This window comes from Rhincodon typus, chromosome 13 (genome assembly GCF_021869965.1).
Source record: "Rhincodon typus isolate 14 chromosome 13, sRhiTyp1.1, whole genome shotgun sequence".
Classification (NCBI taxonomy): Eukaryota; Metazoa; Chordata; class Chondrichthyes; order Orectolobiformes; family Rhincodontidae; genus Rhincodon; species Rhincodon typus.
Window position 1 is genome coordinate 46,352,350 of NC_063344.1, and position 24,149 is coordinate 46,376,498.

A 24,149-nucleotide genomic window follows, 5' to 3' on the forward strand; every position below is an offset into this window, starting at 1 on the left:
CTGCTTGGCCTGCTGTGTTCATCCAGCCCTGCACCTTGTTGTCTCGGTCAAAATCTTCCGCTTTCCACAACCATCTTTTTTCTGTTGCCTCACACTCACTAACTCCACAACTGCAACCATCTCTCAACAAGTCCATCACTCCCGATGACACATGCAGCATGTTCTTTCTCACTGGCTCTCACTCAACTTTAACTTCCAAAGTACTAACCCCGGATGCCTTCTGCATTTCCTATTCACTGACTCAGTACTCTTCCCACCTTTCTCAGCACTAACAGTCACCTTCATCTCTTTCAATCCCTGTCCTAATTTCACTCCAAGAGAAAATGGCCCACAATAGGGCACAAACAGCCAAGACAGATTGTCAGGTGCCCAACAATGAATCGTTCACTTCCTATGAGAGAATCCTTGCCTTAATAAGAAAGGGTAGAGACAACTTGTAAAGATGCCATGACCTCCATGTACCAAATAGGATTCATTGCAAACTGCAGCACTGCTCTCATTACCACTACAAGTATTTTTTTAACATGCCAAAGCTTCAACCTTCTTTCAAAGCTCATAACCTCTTGGCTATTGTCGGCACGAACAGTATCATTATAGCCTGCACCCTGATGAGAGCAGTCCTTCTCGCAAACACAATCTCCTCCAACTTTGAGGAAGAAGACACAGACCCCTCAGAAGAAACACCAGCAAGATTTTCTCCTGTACCTTCTGTTAGCTGAAATACCAATACCTCAGTGGGTATTATAGCTAATTAAAATTTGAAGCACATTCTGGTGAGCATATCATGCCATGGCTCAGATCCTGGCTTGAGGAAAAAGCACCCAAGTCATTGGCCCTCAGGGCTATAAGAAATCAGACTCCTGCTCATCCCAGGCAGGCGAGGAACTCATAGTTTGGCCATTAATAACTTCATGAGTCTTTGTCATAATTGAAATAGGGAGCATTAGAGGCTGTGAAGGCTTCCATTGGTTTGCAAACTCATTTTATAAAGCAACAGGAAAAACAAAGAAGGTAAAACCATTAAGATACACTTTCAGCTGGGATTAAGTAGGAGTGACAGCCTCCACAACATCAGTGCATTTATAGTCAGTGAATGATAACTGTTGAAACAGTTGCCACACAAGTTCTGTTTGGTCCGCTATGACTGGAAAAGTTGCACTGTAGAATGGTGAGGGCGATGTTTTCTCCAATCGACATTCATTTCCCACTTGTTAAAATGCTGAATCCTCACAGATCTTCACTGTCCATCACAGACACACGTTGGTCGCTCCAGATAACTGGACAATGGGATGTAAGTATTAAGCAACGCTTTCTGACTGTACTGTGCTGGAACGAACGACCAGGCCTCAGCAAGCATGGGAACCTCATATAGAGGAGATATCTTATGATCGGCATTCACTCTAATTTGATTTTATCAAATTTATAGCCAACATAGCTCATCACGGCATGAGGTTCACATCCAGAACTTTGTAACAGCTCCTACCTCTAACCTGTACCGACAGAGTACAGCAATTACCCCATGACAAACTCACCAAAGCTCACTCTGCCAAATAAAAGAAAACTTACCGGCCCAGTCTGAATGCAGCACAGCCACTTTTCAATTACTGTGCACTTGCGATTCAAAGGAGGAAGATGACACAAGTGGCACTTCACAGACTGGGGTGTAGGCTCACCCTGTCAATCTTTACATTCTTTTCTGCCTTGCACTACCTTGTAAAACAAGAGTTGGTTACATGAACAGGGCCGACGGCTCAGTTATGATAAACATTATTAAGCACCGACTCCTGCATTGGAGGGTTGGTGGTGACTGATGAATCAGCCAACCACAGTACCCTCATGCCCTCCCATCTCCCACCTTTGTTCATTGAGTTGCGCTCCTTCACGATTATTATCGCCTGTGCATCCAAGCAATCTGTCGCCAATCCCCATAATTAACGTCACATTTCCTCCACAAGAGCAGTGGCCCCGATAACTCTCTTTTACGTTAATGAACAGTCCCCAGGCTTACCCCGCCGCCTCCTCAACCAACTTCAGACACCAGCCCCAATTAATGACTGGCAGATATCTATGCAAATCGCTGGCTAGCTTACCTACTAACCCCAAGACTGGGGGCACTTGACCGGTGGGACTGACAATGGGCCAATCCCCAACGTAAGGAAACAAAATCCCCGACTCTGAATGCCCTGAGGAACTGGCTGCGTCCAAAACCCTGGACTGATATCAAGAATTTACCAGACCCTCGCTGTCCTTGCAATCCATGACTGATTACAGTCACTCCTGTCCTGAACTACTCCCATTAAACTTGGAGACATGGTTGAAGCATATTCAATGCATTTGCCATGTAAACTGCGAGGCCACATTTGACTGCACGTGACATCAAACAGCAGTCAGTGGGAATGGGGGGAAAACTCTCCATTGCTTAGAGTCATACCTGGCACGTAGGAAGATAGTTGTGGTTGTTGGACATCAGTCATCTCAGCTCCAAGACATCTTGGCAGGAACTCCTCTGGGTTGGGTCATAGCTCTAACCATCTCCAGCTGCTTCAAATGATTTTACCTCCATCATAAAGGTCAGAAGTGGGAATGTTTGACAAAGATTACATAACATACAGCAACATTTGCCACTCCTCACATATTGAAGTAGTCCAATGTCCATATGCAACAAGACCTAGACAACATCGAGGCTTGGGCTGAAAAGCAGCAAGTCACATTTGTCTCACACAAATGCCAGTCAATGGCCATCTTCAATAAGGTACAATCAAAGCACTGCCTCTTGACATTCAATGGCATTACCATCACTGAATCTCCCAACATCATGGGGTTACCACTGATCAGAAGCCAAAATGGACTCACCATATAAACACAGTGGCTACAAGAGCAGATCAGGGGTTGGAACTGCAGCAAGTGGTTCACCAAAGTCTGTTCACCATCTACGTTAAGTGTGATGGAATACTCCACACTTGCCTGGAAGGGTGCAGCTCTAACAACACTCAAGAAGCTCAATACCAGTCAGGTCAATGAAATCCACTTGATTGTTTATGAAAATGGTGCTATTCTGTCAGTCCACCACCAATGCTTGGTAACAGCAGTATGTATCATCTACAAGATGCACTGCACAAATTCACCAAAGATCTTGGGACAGCACGTTCCAAACCCATGACCACATTCATCTGGAAGGGCAAGCATAGCAGATACATAGGAACACGACCCACCTGCATGTTCCGTTCCAAGCCACTCACCCTCCTGACTTGGAAATATAGCACCATTCCTTCACTGTTGCTGGGTCAAATCCTGGATTTCCCTCCCTAACAGCATTGAGAGTCTTCCTACAGCACATGGATTGTAGCGGTTCAAAATAGTAGCTCATCACTACCTACTCAAGGGCAATGAGAGACAGGCAATAAATGCTGGCATAGTTAGTGACACCCACAACTTACAAGTGAGTAAGAAACTGTGACATTAATTAGCACATTGCCACACAACATGTCCACCACCTTGGCTGTGCGCTGCCAGCAAACATGACCTTATGTACACTAAAAGGAAAGGCAAAAGTACTGTGAGCATCTAAGCTCTGAAGGAACTGTCAATGTGCATAATTGCAAGACAGAATGCAGTGAGCATCCAAGTAGATGCAAAGTGAACAAGTGCTAAGATAGCAAGCTAACAGCCCTGAAATACACCCTGTGCCGATTCATAAGATGGTTGTGTCCTTGTGTGTGAAGCAATCTGGCAGCAACATTGCAACAAAAAGTATCGACAGGCTCCAAAGTGCAATTGGAAGTGACGGATTGTGTTATAAGTGAGTCAGAAATGTGCCACCTTAAAGCTGGTGTCTGTCCAATGCCAGCCTCCATAGACAAAGGATGCAAGTGGTCGCTGTCCATGGAGCATCCACTGTGATGCAGGAACTAAGCAGGGTGACAAGGGAAAAAGAAACAAGGGCGGAAATGTAAAAAAGGACAGTAAACTGCAAAAACAGTACACAGGTAATCAACAACAAGAGGCAAATAGGGCCACAATACAAATAGAAGTTAGGGTGATCAAAAATAGCAAAAAAGCAAGTCTAAAGTTTTGTGTCTGAATAAATGAAGCATTCGGTATAAGGTAGATAAACTGAAGGCGTAAATCAAGGCAAATGGATATGATCTTGTAGTCATTATAGAGATTTGGAGGTCAAAACTGGGAACTTAACATTCAGGTACATTTGATCTTTTAGAGAGACAGGAGGAAAGGAAAAATTGGTGAGGTAGCACTCTTAATAAGAGATGAAACCAAGAGATGACCTAGGCTTGCATGATGTAGAGTCCATTTGGGTGGAATAAATAACAACAAGGAAAAGACGACATTGGTGGTAGTAGTAGTAGTGACAGACACCCAAACAGTGGCCACACTGTAGGAAATGATATGAATCAATAAATTATGAAAGCATATAAAATAAAGAGCAATAATTACGGGTGACTTAATCTTACGTTGATTGGTTCAAACAAGTCGGAAAGCATAGCAACAAAGAACTCAGAGCGCATTAGGAATAGTTGCCTCGAGGAATATGTCACAAAGGCAACCAGGGAACAGTCGATCTCCGAGCAAATTACTGCAGATGCTGGAATCTGTACTGAAAACAGCAGGTCAGGCAGCATCCATGGAGAGACAGCAACCTACCATTTTGAGTCTAGAAGACTCATCACCATCAGCTCTGATGAAGAGTCATCCAGATTTGAAACGTTAGGTTGCTCTCTCTCCATGGATGCTGCCTGACCTGCTACGATCTCCAGCATTTTTGTTTTCAGAACAGACTATCCAGAATCTTGTAAAGGGTAATGAGGCAGGTTCAATAAATGACCTCTGACTACAAGGTCCCCTAGGAAGTAGTGATCATAACTTGCTGGAATTTAATATTCAGTTTCACTGGGTCAGAAGAAAGTGGGGTTGGAAACAACAGTGCTTAACAAATAAAGGGAAATACAATGAAATGTATTAGCTAAAATGAACTGAGCAGATAGATTAGCAGCAAAGATAGTAAGCAACCAGTGGCAGAAATGCAAGGAGGTCATTCATGAATCACAGCAAAAATATATCCCATTAAGGAGAAAATATTTTGAGAGAGGGATAAACCAACCATGGCCAACCAGGGAAGTTAAGGAAACTATAAAGCTGAAAGAAAAAATACAAGGCAAAGTCACTGACAGCCCCAAAGACTTGGATAAATTCAGAATCCAGCATATGAGGACCTAAAAAGGCAATAGAGAAAATAAACTACAATGGAAAACTAGTGAAGAATATAAAAACTGACAGTAAGAGCTTCTTTAAATATATTAAATGGAAGGTGGGGAGGGGGTGAAATTGAACATATGCCCCCTCAAGATTGAATCTAGGAAGATAGTTATGGAGAACAAGGAAATGGCAGAGGAGTTACAGATATTTTGCATCAGTCTTTACAGTGGAAGATACTTCGAACATCCCATTAATTCTAAAAGGTACAGGGGAGGAATTAAGCACTACCAACATCACTAGACTCCTAAGTATGAGACAAACTAATAGTGCTGAAGACAGACAAGTCCCCTGGCCCTGGCAGTTTGCATCCAAAGATCCTATGAGAAGTAGGCAGAGATAGTGGACGTATTTGTTGTAATGTTGCAAAAAAAAATCATTGGATTCTGGAGAAGTACCAGAGTTTGGAAAACTGCCAATGTGAGACCCCTATTCAAAAAGGGAAGCAAAAAACAGGGAACGAAAAGCTGATTAATGTAACACTATTGTTGAAAGATGTTGGTACCAATTAGTGAAGTTATAGCAGCATATTTGGAAAACCATAATCTAATCAAGCAAAGTCAGCACGGCTTCATGAAAAAGGGAAATTGCATCTGACTAATTTATTCGAGTTTTTTGAGGAATCTCAGCCAGAGTGGATAGAGTGGAACCAGTAGATGCATTGCAATTGGACTCCCAGAAGGCACTTCACAGAGTACCTCACAAAGGGTTAAGTCATAAGATAAGAGCCCATGGCATTGGAGGCAATCTATTAGCATGGACAAAAAATTGGCTAATGGCAGGAAACAGTAAGCAGGGATAAGGTATTCTTTTTCAGCTTGATGACCTGGAACTAGTGGGGTTAAATAGGGATCAGTGCTCAGACTGCTACTGCTTATTATACATAATGACTTGAAGGAAGAAACAGAATGTACAACAACAACAACAACATTTAAAAGGCATCTGGACAAGTACATGAATAGGAAGCATTGAGAGGGACGTGGGCCAAATTCTAGCAAATGGGACTAGATTAATTTAGGATATCTGGTCAGCATGGACGAGTTGGACCAAAGGGTCTGTTTCCATGCTCTGTACCTCTGTGACTCTACCGTAGCTGAACATGCAGCTGCAATACAAAAATAGGTGGAAAGGCAAGTTGTGAAGGGAGTACAAACGGTTTACAGAGAGATAGTGATTGTTTAAGTCAGTGGGCAAAAAATTAGCAAATGCAGTATAATGTGGGAAATTGTGAAGTTCATTTTGGAAGGGTGAACAAAACAATAGTATTATTTAAATGGCAAAAAGCTGTAGAAAACTGCAACACCAAGGGATTTGAGTGTACTTATGCACCAGAGAAAACTAGCACATAGGTGCAGCAGGTAATCAAGAAGGCTAATGGAATGTTGGTCCTTATTTTAAGAACATAAAAGTAGGGAAGTCTTACTGCAACTGCACAAAGTGCTCGTGAGATGACATCAGGAATACCGTGAGCAGTTCTGGCTCCCTTAAAGAAAGATATTTCACTGGAAGCAATTCAGAGAAGGTTTATTAGGATAATCACTAATATGAAGGTATTGTCTTATGAGTAATGGTTAAGCAGATCAGGACTTTACCCATTTGAATTTAGAAGAATGAGAGGTAATCGCATTAAAAATGCTATATGTTTCAAAGAGCTTAACAGGGTAAATGCTCAGAGGATGCTTCATCTCATGGAAGAGTCTAAAACCAGAGGGCATAGTATCAGAATAAAGACACACCAATTTAAGACTGAGGTAAGAAAATTTTCTCTGAGGATCATATCTTTGAAACTCCTTGCCACGGAGAGTTGTGACAGTGGAGTCCTTGTGCATACTTAAGGCTGAGATAGGAAACTTCTTGATCACCAGGGGAATCAAGAGTTAAGGAGAAAAGGCAAGAAAGAGGACATCAGATCCAGCCATAATCCTACTGACTGGCAGAGCAGGCTTGTGGGACCAAATGGTCTACCTCCTGTTCCTATTTCTTACGTTCTAGAAATTTCACCATCCAGTTTCTGTTCACTGCCCGGCAAAACAGCAAGCTGCATATAAACGAAGCAAAATTAAGTAATGAAATATTAACGTACACAAATAAGCTCCTTGCCACTCACTAACGAGATTTTCAAATTCATTGAAACCTTATTCACAAAATTGAACACTTTTGCTCGGCATCAAGAATCGCTTTCTCATTCTCACTGTATTTTCCAAATTGTCTGGCCATGGCCTATATCAATCAGGGTCTGGGAAAACTCCATCTATTGTTTCAAACACCTGAATATGAAAACCAGCAATTAAGCAACCTAAAATAGAAAAATGTGATAAGTCCAAGAACACATGCATATTTTTTAAAAGTCTAATCGGCTGAATTCTACCAATCAAAGACCCATATTGTTTCTTATTTTATAAGAAGTAAATATTCCCTACAACGAAATTATACACATGCAGTTAATGCAGAACTGTAAACCTTTCTTTTACACTGTTATTTCAGATTTAAAAAAATCAAATTTAACTAAATTACATTGAACTAGTTATTATGAAATATGTGACGAAATGATCAGTTCTTCCAAATTAGTCCATTTTCAGGAAACCACCTCACTTTTCCTTAGCAGATCAACATTTATTTTTTAAGATTGTAGAAATGTGTGCCTTTCCATGTCAGAATCAAACAGGCACACTTATCTTTGTATAACAAGTAACATACACATTATTTGTAGAACATAATCCTTACCTTTCACATTGCTTGCAGAAATGAACATTTACTTGTTTTGGGATTCCTTCTGTGATGTCAACTTGTGCTCGCAAGCAGGCAACACACATATTTGCAGGATTTGGAGAGATCGGAATACCACACTGGCAACAGAGGCTGAGAATAGAAGCAAACCAAATGAATTTGACTGTATATAAAAAATTACAGTCAGCTTGATAAATACAATCTATTCAAAAGATATTCTGATATCACAGTATATTATCTTGTATCCTGCAAAGCAAGCAAACAAAAGATTGTGACTTGAATCTAGAGAGACCAGTTATTTGCAGTACTGATCATCTTAATTTACCCCCATCGTGCAGCTCTTGTGGCAGAGCGGAGGCGCCCCTACCTCTGAGCCAGAAGGCCTGGTTTCAAAAAACACCTGTATAACATCATCTCCGGACAAGTTAATTAGAATATATCTACACCCCCCCCATTGTTTATAAATTGGAGGATAAGAATAGTTCTTATAAAAGTAGTCTTTTCACTTTTAATATAACACTCATATTCTCAAAAATCGAAAATTATGCCAGGGGAGCAGAAAATTATTCCTAATCAACTCCACTTCGACATTTTACAATTTAATAGTTATCTCTAACCAAGAGTATTCAACAGGACATGAAGTCATAATAAGGCTAAGGGATACCCACAAAATTAAACATGAGCTCACGGAGTTCGCTATCTAGAGATCTGTAACTTCAAAATCATCGACGTTCACGACAATAGTGTAAATGTCATTCATTCTATTGTTCTGGAACTCATTCCATAAGAAATTAATATCTACATGGCTTCATAAAGATCTTGTAAAATATAGGAGGCATTTGATACATTACTTCACTGCCAGCTCCTTGTTAGAGCTAATCAATTTACGTCAATTCCACACTCTTCTCTCCATTTTTCCCCTCCCCACCATAGAATCCCAGAACTAACTGTCTCATCAAGTACTTAGATAAATCTCTTTGGAATAGTAATGAATCCGCTTCTCCCATTGCCTTTCTCATAACTGATTCCAAATGACAATAACTCAGCCTGAAAACAAACACTTTCACATTGGGGAAGAAAAAGAGGAATCATGAATCACTGTCCTCTCGTTACCACCCTTCCACCGCTGGAGAAAGTTTCTCCCTATTAACTATCACAATCCTGAACAAATATCAAATCTCCTCTTAAACTGCCCTGCACCAAGGAGAACTATCCCAGCTTTTCAAGATGCCATTATAGTAAATTGATGTCTGGAAACTTCCTGAAGTATGGTATCCAGAATTGAGAACAATCCAGAGGTCCAACCAGCAACTTTTATAGGTTTAGAGTAAGTTAATTTCTTTTGTACTCTATTAACAAGGTCATTTTTAAAAAACATGCCTTCCCAATTTGCCTCACCATCTTCAAATATCACTCTTCCTGCACCCCCTTTAAAATTATACTATTTAGTTCACATTCGAATAAAATGAATCATTTATCTTCATTAATTCTCATTTGTTACCTATCTGTCCTTTCACCAGTCTACCTCTTCTGAGATAGCAAGAACTGCTGGAGTCAGAGATAACACAGCATAGAGCTGGAAGAACACAGCCGGCCAGGCAGCATCAGAGGAGCAGGAAAGTTGACACTTCGGGTCAGGACTCTTCTTCAGAACCTCTTCCTGAGGCGTGTTGCTATCCCTATCATCACTACATTTCAGAATTTGATGCCACCTTCATTTTTTAAGGTATGCCCTATATACCCAAGGCCAGGTCACTTACACAAAATCAAAAACAGCAATGGTAATAACATGAACCCCTAGGAAGGACCACTTCATTCAAAGCTCCAGTCTGAAAATCAATTGTTGACGACCGAAAGGAAGAGAGGCTACAGTACTGATCATGCAGAATATTACAGTGCTAAACAGTCGTTCTGGAGAGCTAAAGGCAAAACAATTTAGCTAGAGCTTAATAAACAACAATTACCATTACACTGAAGCACGTATTCTATGGACCACCAACTAACAGAAAAGATACAGAAGAGTAAATTTGCAGTGAACTCTGAAGAGGTGCATGAACTACTGAATAGTAATAATGTGGGGATTTCCATTATTCGTTTGGGATAACAATAGTGTAAAAGAGCAGATCAGCGAAGGAGTTCTGACATACGTTCAGGAGAGCATTCTGAAGTAGCACATTTCCAGTCCCACAAGGGGGAAAGCATTGCCATACCGGGTTCTGGGGAGTGAGATGTGTCCAGTGTACCAAATTTCAGTAGGAGAACACTTTTAGAACCATTGAAAAATGCCATATCTATTGCCTCAAAAGAGAGAGTTTCTGCCACTAAAGGTCCTTTTTACTACATTTCCACCCTTTACCTCGAGAAGCTAGATGGTCATTTTAGCTTCTCAAGCAAAAGGTTAACATTTATCTCCCTACCCAAAAGAAAAGTTATAAATCCAATTGCAACTTGAGAACCCATGGAGATTTCCGTAAGAAGCATCGCTAAAAACAATAAGTTTCACAATCTTGGTATTTCCCAATTGATGGAAATTTCAAAAATACATTGCTCAACTCAACGACTTCTAAACTGGCATCAGGACTCGGTCAGGTGTCGGCCAATTGAGCGTCCTATTAGACTTCACAGTTCCTCCATTTCAGTTTTGAAAGCTGCTGTATCTTTTGAGAGACCCTACTCGAAAAGCAAGGGGTTAACCTTTGCTAGATTGCAACAGGTGCAAAGTGACACTCGATCCATTTTGATATCCAGTTCAACATATTTAAAAGCCCCACAAGCGTGACTTCCAATTGTAAATTCTGCTTCAAGCAATTTGTGACAAACTTCACTGCTCCCACCTCACAAATAATTAACTATGTACATCATAAAGATGACTGAAATCTGCCCTCCAGGGTATAACACGGCAGGTCTTCACTGAATTGCAGACAAGCCAATTTTAATACGAGAGACCTTATTAAATAGCAAACTCTAGAGGCATCAGTTAGGCCATAAACATATTTAATTTTCACAATGTCCTCACTGCATTCAGCACCTCTTTTGAGGCCAAGAAACATTTCCCTTGAGCTGATTTCCTTGTAGAAATGCAGTAGTATATTTATCTACACTCCCAAGCAACTGTTGCTAACAAAGCCAAAACAAATCTTCAAAAATTGCTTTTCCTACTGCACACAAATCTACTGTTATATCCTGGCCCACAGTATTTCTTTAAAACCTCATGCTACTATTCTTGCTTTAACCTAACAAGTCCCATCAGGGAATATCTTCGCATGCTTAGGGCCCAACTAGAGGCCACTTTGTTAAAAGCAAAATATACCAAGCCAGAGGTAGTAAAAACTGCCGATGCTGGAGTCAGAGATAACATATGTGGAGCTGGAAGAGCATAGCAGGCCAGGCAGCATCAGAGGAGCAGGAAAGTTGACGTTTCGGGTAGGGACCCTTCTTCAGAATTGGGGGAGGGGGAAGGGAGCTCTGAAATAAAGAGCGAGAGGAGGGGTGGGGCTGGAGAAGGTAGGTGGGATGGTGATAGCTAAGTGCACGTAGGCAGTGGTGGGGATTGGTCAGTGAGGTGGGAGGTGCAGATAGGTGGGAGAGAAGATGGACAGTTGGGTTATTGAAGGAGAAGTTGTTATGGGTAAGGACAAGTTGAAGGAGAAGTTATTAAGCCCTCCACTTCTTCCTCTCCCGCAGGCTCAACCAGTTCCCCTCCATCGACACCCTCATCCTCTTAACCGAACTCATCCTTAACCTTAACAACTTCTCTTCCAATTCCTCCCACTTCCTACAGACTAAGGGATGGCCATGGGAAGCCGCATGGGCCCAAGCTATGCTTGTCTCTTCGTAGGATATGTGGAACAGTCCCTCTTCCGCAGCTACACTGGCGTTATCCCCTACCTCTTTGTCTGCTACATCGATGACTGTATTGGTGCTGCCTTGAGCTCCCACGAGGAGCTTGAACAGTTCATCAACTTTACTGACACTTTTCGACCCAACCTCTGATACCTCTCTCTCCTTCCTGGACCTCTCTGTGTCCATCTCTGGCAACTGCCTCGAAAGTGATATCTATTTCAAGCCCACTGACTCCCAAAGCTACCTAGACTACACCTGCTGTCACCCACCTTCCTGCAAGAATGCGATCCTCTACTCACAATTCCTCCGACTCCACCGTGTCTGCTCCCGAGATAGGGCATTCCATTCCTGAACATCCCAGATGTCCTCTTATTTCAAGGACCGCAACGTACCCCACTTCGGTGGTCGAAAATGCTCTTGACCGCATCTCTTGCATTTACCGCACCTCTGCTCTCACATCCCCTCCCCCCAACAAAAACAAAGACAGAATCCCCCTTGTCCTCACGTATCACCCCACTAACCTCCGGATTCAAGGTTTCATTCTCCACCACTTCCGCCAGCTTCAATCTGACCCCACAACCGAAGATATATTTCCTTCCTCACCCCTATCTACCTTCCATAGGGACCGAGCTCTCCGCAACTCCCTCGTCCGCTCCACTAGCCCCACCACCCCCGGCACCTTTCCCTGCAACCGCAGGAAGTTCTACACCTGCCCCTACACCTTCCCCCTCACCTCCATCCAAGGAACCAAAAAAAACCTTTCACATCAGACAGAGGTTCACCTGAACATCCGCCAATGTGGCCTATTGCATCCGCTGCTCCCAACGCGGCCTCCTCTCCGTTGGTGAGACCAAGCGGAGGCTCGGAGACCACTTTGTAGAGCACCTGCGCGCTGTTCGTGACAAATGACAACGCCTTCCAGTCGCAAACCATTTCAACTCTGCCTCCGCAATCCCCCCCACCTCCCAACTCCCTGGGCGACATGTCTATCCTGGGCCTCCTCCAGTGTCACAATGACACCACCAGAAACTGGAGGAGCAGCACCTCATATTCCACCTAGGGAACCTACAACCCAATGGTCTCAAATGTGGACTTTACCAGTTTCAAAATTTCGCCACCCCTGGCCTCATCCCATGACCAACCCTCCCTCTCATCCCCATCTCCTTGACCTGAAACAACCTGTCCTTCTTCTCTGTCACCTTTCCACTCCTCCCACCTCACTAACCAATCCCCACCACTGCCTACTTGCACTCACCTATCACCATCCCACCTACCTTCCCCAACCCCACCCCTCCTCTCACTATTTATTTCAGAGCTCCCATCCCCCTCCCCCATTTCTGATGAAGGGTCCTGACCCGAAACATCAACTTTCCTACTCCTCTGATGCTGCCTGACCTGCTGTGCTCCTCCAGCTCACACTGTGTTATATCTATCGAGCCAGGTTCTTGACTGCGATTGGATAGATCTGGTACTAACATCTGCTGGGATCACAACAAGGATATCCTCTAGCCACCTGCAGAGAATTTCTAGCATGGATAGCTCATGCTAGTGCAGACAATTTACAGTTTGACTCATCTGATGTTTTCTAATGTCATTTCATGTTAATATTTGCACATGTATCTCTAAATTCATCATTAGCAAACTCTGCATTGTCCCCCCCCACTCCAATTGGTAGAGAAATTTTTGCCTGTGCTCCAAGACTATCTACCTTTCCATTACTTTATCCACAATTACTGTAACTTTCTATATATTAATGCCGACTAAATCTGGGAGTCAAATTTACATATATGACGACTCTTTCTTTATCCTATATTGTTATCCCAGTACTTTGTTAATTAAGCACGTCAACTGTCCTGCTCCTCTGATACGGCCTGGCCTGCTGTGCTCACTCCAGGGCATAATGGCGTCTTTTGGTTTTTCTTTGAAACAAATCTCATATCTATCACTTATGTTTTCAGTAAACTTATTGTATTCTTCATCCCCTATGCCTGCATATTTTTCTGTATTTTAAACCTTTTAGGAGGAAAAAGGAGCGTTTTGCGTATGTAGTTTTAAAATAACACATTATGATTTCTGCCCCTTGATGTCAATAACACAATTTATTTAGTGGAGAGCTTATATTCCACTCAAGGAAGACAACAGTGTCCCAAGTGTAATTTGCAATTTCAAATTTTGCAAATAAAATAGTTCTGTCACTTTTCATATCCAGTTTCATCTACACCTCCTTCAATGGTGGCTAGATTTATAATTCACTGGATATTAATTCCATGCTAACAATGATCGATTCCAGTTATTTTGCAAGAACAACCAATTTAAAAAAAAATTAACATGCTATCATTCCCAAATTTGGAAGAGTAGGAACTCTCAAATTCCTTAACTTTGTTCCAATCCTTACTTTGTAATCAATGCAGCATTTTAGCTAGTCTATCCCACTAACTATATACATGCATGCACTGTCTAAATACTGCACAAAGATTCAACACATTCATCACTGGACTGAAATTTCTTGACAGCAATACAGGGCCCTTTCTTTAGTCCACGTTTCCATTTTCGTCACCTGAATCTTCTGTGCGGTGTGCAGTTTCAAATGACTCATTGTGACTTTTGCCCCATTTCATCTTTTGTACTGTTGCCTGTGACCTGTATTTTAATAGTTTCACCAGTCTGGCAACATTGTTCACTCCTCTTTCTGTCACGTGGCCAATGTCCAATTAGTGTCACAAACCGTGCTGAAAAGGAATGCTTTGAGGTTTTTTTTAAAGAAAGTGATTTTAACATTTTTTCTGGCAACATATTTAGCTTCAAATTTAACTTCCATCAGATCTCAGGACTTTGGCACAGTGTAACAACTTAAAAGTAAACACTGATTGCGGAATTTCCATGCAAAACTTCTCCAGTCTTATATACAACTCCACTGCATTCCACTATCTTCACTCTTCCTAAACCTTTTTGATCAATTTTGTCCACAAGAGCTCATCTATATCCCAACCATCGGCCTGCAATCCTGAGAACTTTTATATTATCCTGTTTAAGTATGGCAGTGAAAAAGCCATGGCCATACTTTGTTTGTATCTTCGACAAAAAAGTAACACAGGGTCACATTCTTCTACTCCACTCTTCGTAAAGTTCACATTCTAAAACCAGGGGACAGTAATCTTAACGTGAAACTTTACATTTTGATACAGATATCTCTCTGAAGTTTTCTCTGAATTATACACTGATTGGGATAATATTTAATTTTCAATCTTTGACTTACAAACAGCAACCACTCTCTGCTATCACTGATTGACACCATAAGTCAAAGATTGGTTAGTCACATTCCAGGCATATAGCCCTCCAGTCCAAATTTTATTCCAACTCATCACAAAACTCCAACACACTAATTATTTAGGTAGGAAACAAATAATAGACACAGACACACACACTGCATCCCCACCCACCCCCCGGCCCCAACCACCCCACATCCCCCACCTCCAACCACCCCACATCCCCCACCTCCATCTGACCCAATCAACTCAATTAGCAAAGAGCCATCACTTGTTCCCTAGTTTGATTTTATCTCAGGCATTCCTGCCAGACCCTAATAGGTGATAACAGCCAAGAGCAAAAATCCAGCCAGCCTGCCTAAAACCAGGATTTGGGACATCTGCTCTGGGCTACAGAGGAATGTGCAGAGGGAAGGATGAGGATCAGCACCAATGTTGTTCATAGGACCAGAAAAGGTGTTCTGCTGAGGAAATATGTGTAAGTAGAATTTAAAAAGTAGAACCTCAAAAAAGGTTATAACCTCTAGATTATTACCCGATCCATGAACAAATTGGCATAGGACACGTGATTAAAAGAACGAAGGCTCAAAATAGGTGCAGGAGAACTAGGTCTTGGAACACTGGCCACAGTACTGGAAAAAAACAGATGCTGTAATCTTTGGTTACCTACACATGAATCATGCAGGGACCTGTGTCTGGCAAACAACTAGGATGGGAGGGAGGGAGGCCATTAAACAGTAGGGGAGACAGCAATCCACGAGAGGAAATATAGTACGGTAATAATGCAGGTTCATTAACCTTCTGTGGTTTGGTTGTGTGTGCTTTAAAGCTGCTGGTGTTTAATGTGTGATATTGTACAAAATAATAAAATTGGCCTAATAATAATTCCTGATGTTTTAATTGGTCAAACAAAAACAATCGTTTGGCCAGTGAATTTCTAAGAGTTTCCCTCTGGGATGAAAGTATAATGGAGACTGTACGCAAGCTTCTTTTAGTTTGCCAAAACTCATTAAGGTTCTTCTTGGGAATTAACCTTGTGACATTTCAGAAGTTTAAAAAGACAAAGTAATGTAACTTGTAGAAATGGTAATAAAGTAAATTGTACAGGAACAAGCCCTATAATCGTGGTTAATGGCCAGAATTCTGATTCCAAGATATTCTGATAAATGTGGGGATTTTTAATCCAGATACAGTTTGCATGTTTAGAATGATTTTTATTACATTTGACTGTGTAAATTAGAATGCTTATTAATTTTGAATTTGACTAATCCTCAGCTAGAAAGTTTGAAGACTGGAGAATTCTGTTCCTCATAATTCCATGAAGGAAAAATTAACTTTTAATTTGAGCGCTGCTAATTTGCACTTGAAAACAAAAAAAGTCTAATTTTGACACAGTGAACGTAGAATGTAGAACAGTATAGCACAAGAACAGGCCCTTCGGCCCATGATGTTGTGCTGAACATAACACCAAGTTAAACTAATCCATTCTTCCTGCCCATGGTCCCTATCTCTCCATTCCTTGCTTATTCATGTGCTTATCTAAAAGCACCTTGAACAATCCTACTGTAGCACGTTCCAGTTGCCTACCACAGTCAATGCAAAAAACTTGCTCTTCACATCTCCTTTGAACTTACCCTCTCTCACCTTAAATGCATGCCCTCTAGTATTAGACATTTCAACTCTGGGAAAATGATTCTGACTGTCAACTCTATCTATGCCTCTCATCATTTTATAAACTTCTATTAGGTCAGTGGAATTACTTTTCCAACTCTTTCATGGGATGTGACTGTTGCTGAATTCATAGCCAATTTATATTTGAACTGAAGGGCTTGCTTGGCCATTTTAGAAGGCATTCAGGCTTAATCACATTATTGTTGGTCTGGAGTCACATATAGGCCAGATAACGTAAGGATGGCTGATTTCCTTCCCTAAAGGGCATCAGCAAACCAGATGATTTTTTTTACAACAAATTACCACCACTGAGGCTATCACAGATATAGATCTAGAACATAGTGAGACAAGAGTGACAGTCCTTGGCATCTCAGCCATATTTGGCCAAGTATGGCATCGAGGAGCCCTAGCAAAACTACAGTCATTGAAAGTACAGGGGGAAAACATACTTAGCTGCAAATTTAACTTCCATCAGATCTCAGGACTTTGGCACAGTGTAACAACTTAAAAGTAAACACTGATTGCGGAATTTCCATGCAAAACTTCTCCAGTCTTATATACAACTCCACTGCATTCCACTTGAATCCACAAGGACAAGATTAGCAAACACACGGGAACATCAGCATGCTGAAATTCCCAGTCTCACGAATGAGGCAGGGTGGTAACTAGTGGAATGTATAAAATTGTATGAGGGTTAAGTCACAGAGTAAAAAAAAAATTGCTTGAAGACAGCAAAACATGTTGCTGGAATGGATTTTCAAACAAAGTGTAGTCATCTGTAAGTCAGTACAGAGATCAGGAATTTAGATATTCGAAGGTCCCATTCATAATCACACAGATAGAGTCATAGAGATGTACAGCATGGAAACAAACCGTTCTGTCCAACTCATCCATGCCAATCAGCTATCCTAAATTAATCTAGTCCCATATGCCAGCATTTGGCCCATATCCCTCTAAACCCTTCCTAATCACATACCCATCCAGGTGACTTTTAAATATTGTAATTGCACCAGCCTCCATCACTTCGTCTGGCAGTTCATTCTATGCACGTACCACCCTCTGCATGATAAAATATTGCCTCTTAGGTCCCTTTTAAATCTTTCACCTCTCAGCTTGAACCTGTGCTCTCCAATTTTGGACTCACCTACCCTGAGAAAAAGACCTTGACTATTCACCCTGCCCATGCCCCTCATGATTTTATAAACTTCTGTAACATCACCCCTCAGCCTCCAATGCTCCAGGGAAATTAGCCCAGTCTATTAAGCTATAGGGAGAGGCTGAAACCCTGACAGTGTCCTTGTAAATCTTTTCTGAACCCTTTCAAGTTTCACAACATCCTTCCTATAGCAGGAAGACCAGAATTGAATGCAGTATTCCAAAAGTGGCCTAACCAATGTCATGGACAGCGCATCATTACATCCCAACTCCTATACTCAATGCACTGACCAATAAAGGCAAACATACCAAACTCCTTCTTCACTACCCTGTCTACCTGCGACTCCACTTTCAAGGAACTATAAACTTGCACTCTTTGTTTGGCAACACTCCCCAGGACCTTACCACTAAGTGTATAAGTTCTACCCAAATGTGCCCTATCAAAATGTAGCACCTCACATTTATCTAGATTAAACTCCATCTGCCACTCCTTGGACCGTTGGCCCATCTGATCAAGGTGCCATTGTACTCTGAGGTAAACTTCTGTGCTGTCTACTACACCTCCAATTTTGGTGTCATCTGCAAACTTACTAACCATACCTCCTACATTCACATCCAAATCATTTACATAAATGACAAAAAGCAGTGGATGCAGCACCAATCCTTGGGGCATACCGCTGGTCACAGGCCTCCAGTCCAAAAAGCAACCCTCCAACATCACCCTCTGTCATCAAACCTCGAGCCACTTTTGTATCCAATAGTTAGTTCTCCCTGTATTCCATATGATCCAACCTTATTAACCAGGTCTACCATGCAGAACCTTGGACACGATTTCCCAAAATCAGGTTGACTATCCCTAGTCAGTCATTGTCAAGGTACAATATCCTTTATGAAGGTTAAGTGTCTCCACAGTTACTTGGAAACATTGACTAAGTATGAAAACAAGAGCATCGTGCATCAACTCAGAGGTTTGGTCCAGGTATGTCCTGTACAGATGGATCGTAAATAAAAGCTCTGATGAAATTGGCATTTTTCTTTCTAAGAAAGCTGCATAAGGTGACACCACTCCAATGGTCTCAGCTTAAGCTATATGACTTGCATTCTCTTTCTGATAACAGGAAGGTCAGAAGCAGGTCTTTTAGTTGTTTTATTTCAGAAAAACCACTAGATTAATATTAGTCTGTGGTTGGCACTAATGGTGTACACCCTCCTTGTAACCATTTGTGATGATATTATAGCTTTAATTAGGTGTATTTTGTCCTGGTTTCTTTTGTTTGAAGAGAGGTTTTGAGCTGTGGGTGCCATGGCTATCTGGTCCAAGCCAATAAAGTGAACAGCTTGTGAGGCCTTGGGTTTTTTTTTTTTAAAATGATGCAACAACAGAAGCAGCATGAATGGGTGGAGTGAGGCCTCCAGAGAACCAGTGTTTTAGTTTAGCTTTCAGCAATTGTTTGGGGTTTTGAAGCTGCCATACATCTCTCCCTGCTACAGCATGATACTCAAGTTCTCTGTCTCTGCCAGAATTCTCTGTTGGTATTCTCTCCTTCTGGACTGGAGAAATATTGCATCTGAAACAATCTGTTTTGCTGAATTTCCCTTTGCCAAGGATGTGTTTATGGGATGTTACTATATTGGAACAGTTGCGGTATAGTAGTCAAATAATTGATTATTTTGTTAAGCTTTCCAACAGAGTTAAAGTTATTACCAATTCCTCTTTCTGTTTGTATTTTAATTGTAAGCTAAGAATAAAGTGTGTTTTGCTTAAAGCCGAGTAGCATGACCAATCAAATTAATCTGGAAACAAAGCACCTTATATTTGCCTTTAACTAAGATAAAAGCTAGGGTCTAGGCTACCTCCTTGATATATGTGCAGTTAGTTTGGTCTGGTCCATAATACACTGTACTATAAGAAGCACACACCGTGTACATCAACAAGAGCACTTGCCTGTATCACAAGTAGTACACTGCAACTGCTCAATGGAGAGAAAGGGGACAACTGCTAAAGGGCCTGAGTGGTACAAAGGATGATGGAGAAATGGTTAAGATTTCACCATGATGAATTAATTTACTTCTCTTATATGGGTATCTAGACTGAAAAGGACAATAACAAGAATTGTGTATTGATATTAACCAGTTATGATGTATTGCTGCAAGATATTTAATGTAACAACGTGGTGACTGGAATTTTACAGAGTTGCACTGATATGTTGCCTTTCAAGTACAGCATCATAGGAAAAGGGAGCACAAAGATGGTGTTAACATGAAAACAACTGAAGTGGTCTATAAAGTTAAACAGTTAAAGGATAATGGCACAATCACCAAGTCAATTAGCTAGACACAGCACAAATATCAACAGCTGATTAGTGTGTAGAACAATCATACGACACCTGGAGTAAGGATCCAGAAGTACAGGTAAAAACTGAACATGTCTCTGTCACACTAATACAGTCCTAAATTCATGGAAAATCCAGAGTATTAATGATGCCAAATCATGGGAGGTGTGAGAAGCACAAAAGGCTTTCACATTGTAAGCCAAGGGACAAAATATGCAGTTACAACCACAGATTTGCAAGAAGTGCAACTAATAAAAGGGTTAGCTCTACGTACTGACTTAAGGATTAATTAAAAAATAGAATTGGATATTGGCAACAATCATTTCAGAAACATGTGCAGACATACACACAGTGAGGTTTGTGACCTGAATTTGATTAATCCAGACACAGAAAGGAAGCATCTATTGGTGACTCACCCAAATTAGGGAATGATGTATCCAAATGAAATGTAAAGACCTTGAAAGGATTGGTGCGACCACACTAATACTACTGACCAAGTTGACGATACTGGAATGAATAAACAATTTAATTACATTGTATACCATGATGTACTACTGTATACACTCTCAGAAGGAATAGGAGGAACTAAATTGGAGGGCAGCATCAAAAGTGTAGTAGTGTACTTTCACAGGGTATATGGCAACCTTGAGGTAACTTATGGATTAATACAACCAAGACCAGGCCAACCATACCTTGGAAGTAACTGATGCTAGCTATAAACCAAGAAAGACTGCCTCTACTTTTAAGAGGGTAGCATGTAACCAAGAGTCAAAGATCTTCTCATTGTGTAGATAAAATCTGGAGGTGTCCCCCAAAACGTCTGCTTTACCGTGGAAACTGAAGCAGAGATTGAACACAAGAAACTGATTAGACATATATCACTAGAACTCCATGGAGTTATAGACAAAGTAAGAGACTATGTCAAAGTGTTCAGCTATGAGCAACAACTCTGCCATGCTGTTTTGGAGATCTTGGTAGACTTTAGCCAAGTTTGTTTCCCAGTACATGCTTGTAAAATATCTACAATGGCTACATCCAAGACTTGAAGTGGCTCTTTTAAACCACCACAACAGACACTTGACAACCACTGTTTTAGTTTATACCCACTCTCTAGCTGTACGCTGATGCAAGTTCCAGATCTCACCTCTTATCATTCTCTGTCCAAGTTGTTTCTAAGATAGTCTCTGCCCTTACTACAATAGTACTGCTTAATGCACGTGAATTCCGAGGTGAAGTGAGTGTGACAGCCGTTGACATCAAGATCACATTTGACCAAGAGTGGCATCATGGAACACTAACAAGATTAGAGTAAATGAAATCCGGGAGCTTGAGGGTGGGGGAAGACTCTACACTGGTTTGCATCATATATGGCACATCAGAAGATGGTTTTGGTTGTTGGAGGTCAGTTATCTCAGCTCCAGGACATCTCTGGAGGTCCTCAGATTAGGATCCTAAGCCTAACTTTCTTGAGCTGCTTCATCAAAGACCTTCACTCCAACATAAAGGTCAGAAGTGGGGATGTTTGCCAATGATTGCACAATGTTTAGCATCATTTGAGACTCAGATTGTGAAGCAGCTCATGTCCAAATGCAACAAAACTGAATAAAATCTAGGCTTGGGGGGAAATATGACAAGTAATATTGACATCACACAAATGCCAGACAATGACAATCTCCATTAACAGACCAATCACCCACTGCTTCTTGACATTCAACAGCATTACCATCACCGAGTCCTCCACTATCAACATCCTTGGGGTTACCATTGATCAGAAACTCACCTGAACTCACCATATAAATATAGCGGCTAAAAGAGCAGGTCAGAGGGTAGGAATACTGCAGTGATTAACTCACCTGTTCACTAGCAACAAGGCACAAGTCAAGAGTGTGACGGAATACTCCTTACTTGCCCGGGTGGGTGCAGCTCCAACAACATTCAAGAAGCTAAACACCATCCAGGACAAAGCAGCACACTTGATAAGTACCACATCCACAAAATCCTACTCATCCTACTCCATCCACTGCCAACGCTCAGTGTCATCAGTGTGTACGATCTGCAAGATACACTGCAGAAATTCACCAAAGATCCTTTGACAGCACTTGCTAAATCCATGACCATTTTCATTTAGAACGATACAGACAGCAAATCCATGGGAACACCACCTACAAATCCCCCTCCAAGCCACTGAAAAGCCTGACTTTGAAATATATCTCTATTCCTGGAGTGTCGCTGGGTCAAAATCCTGAAATTTCTTCCCTAATGACATTGTGGGTCTACCTATAGCACATGGACTGTAAGAGTTCAAGAAGGCAACTCACCACTAATTTTTCCCAAGGGCAGCTAGGAATGGGCAAAAAATGCGAGTCCATCCTTCAATGCCCATGTTCCACAAGTCAATAGAAAAATGAATTTTCAACAGTTACTTTTATGATTTTACAGCCTGATGATTTAAGATCACATTTCCACAGCATCAGGCAAAGCAAGTAGTCTACTTACATACGTCCCTGCGTGCTTGCAGCAGGTTCTGTCATGTATTCCATGTTGGTAATGTTGACCAAAACACATGTAGCTGTGACAGAAGGTGAAGCAATGGTCAGTAAGTTAACTGCTTGGTTGGGTCTTCAAGCCCTTTACCAAAATGCCTGACACCCCCAAAAAAACCTCCACTAACTTTACATACCTTTCAACTCAGCCCAAGGCATGCCATCCCCACCTCCACCCATCTCCCCTTTTCACCTTCACCTAAACCCCCCTCTCTTTATGGTCACCCTCTCCCTCCCTCCCTCTTATCCCACTTCTTCCATTATTCTTCTGCCTCCCCCAACCCACCCCAAAACACACCCTTACCCTAGATTGTTACCCTTCCTAAAACATCCTCAAGCCACTGTCCAAAATATCGTCCTTAACCTCTAAAACTGTTTGCCCTCTCCCTCCGTTCTTACACTAAGCCCCAACTTCCCCCTGCTCATCCAACACCAACTTCCCTAGGCTCACTCCCTACTTTCCAATTCCTACATGTCATCTCCCCTCACCTTCACTCCAGCCTTCCCTTCCACCCTCCTCTTCTCCCCTCTCGCTCTCGCTCTCACCCCCCTTCACTTTGTCCTCCTCCGACTCTACTTCCTTCTCCCTTCCCTCTCCGCACCTGAAAATCACTCGATCCGGTTCGATACCCCAGTTCCAGGTCACAGACTGACTCCGGTTCAACCTGCTGAGTCCGGTTTCTCTGAGCACCGGCTCCACGTGCCGCCCGGAAGGACAGCCTGAACGTTTCCGGTTCCGGTGAGTTGCCGGCGGTTCTATGCGTGGACATGTCGATATGGACTGTTTGTCTTTACCAGAGACATTACACAAGTGATTTATTTACATTGAATAAGTATCTAAAGCTATTTGTTTACAAAATCGAAAGGTACTTGTTATCTTTGCTGAGACAAATTATTACAAGTATCCGTTTTAATTGTAGGCCGACTAGAAAACCGAGCAACATGTTTACAAATTCAAAAGCAAAATTCCGCTGATGGTGGAAATCAGAAATACAGTAGTAACATAAAAGGCTGGGAAAAAGTGCTGAGCAGGGCAGCTTCTCTGGAGATAACCTGAGTTAATGTTTCAATTTGATAACGCTACATTTTCCACGTTGTGCGAAGTCAAAAGAAACAGAGCCAGGAGTTGATTGCATTAAAACACGTCACTGTGATGTTTCGTAATTAATTTAGAGAAATACTGGCAAAAGCAATGTTGCCATCAGAATTCAAGATTGCGTTTCTATCCAATGAAGCATCATCCACTGTGCCACCCACGACATGGTACAATTGGTCGTACAGACAAAACGTTTAAACATGAACAAGCATCCTAACCAGGCATATCCTGCACTTGCTAGAGTCAG

At 41.7% G+C, this 24,149-nt stretch overlaps 1 protein-coding gene across 2 annotated transcripts in view; it reads right to left on the minus strand.

Annotated features, from left to right (window-relative positions):
* The window catches only part of nmd3 (NMD3 ribosome export adaptor), a 59,646-nt gene extending 36,071 nt beyond the window's left edge, over nt 1-23,575 (minus strand). Inside the window, exons 1-3 of one of the 2 annotated variants that reach the window (XM_048604737.1) lie at nt 23,409-23,575; nt 22,760-22,832; nt 7,993-8,127 (exon numbers count right to left, since the gene is read on the minus strand). In XM_048604737.1, the coding sequence (XP_048460694.1) occupies nt 7,993-8,127; nt 22,760-22,803 (179 nt within the window). In that variant the 5' untranslated portion in view covers nt 22,804-22,832; nt 23,409-23,575. Of the gene's footprint in view, nt 1-1,566; nt 1,671-7,992; nt 8,128-22,759; nt 22,833-23,408 lie in introns of those variants that run through there. The other variant, XM_048604738.1, reaches the window with a different exon arrangement.
* Nucleotides 23,576-24,149: the final 574 nt, after the last annotated feature.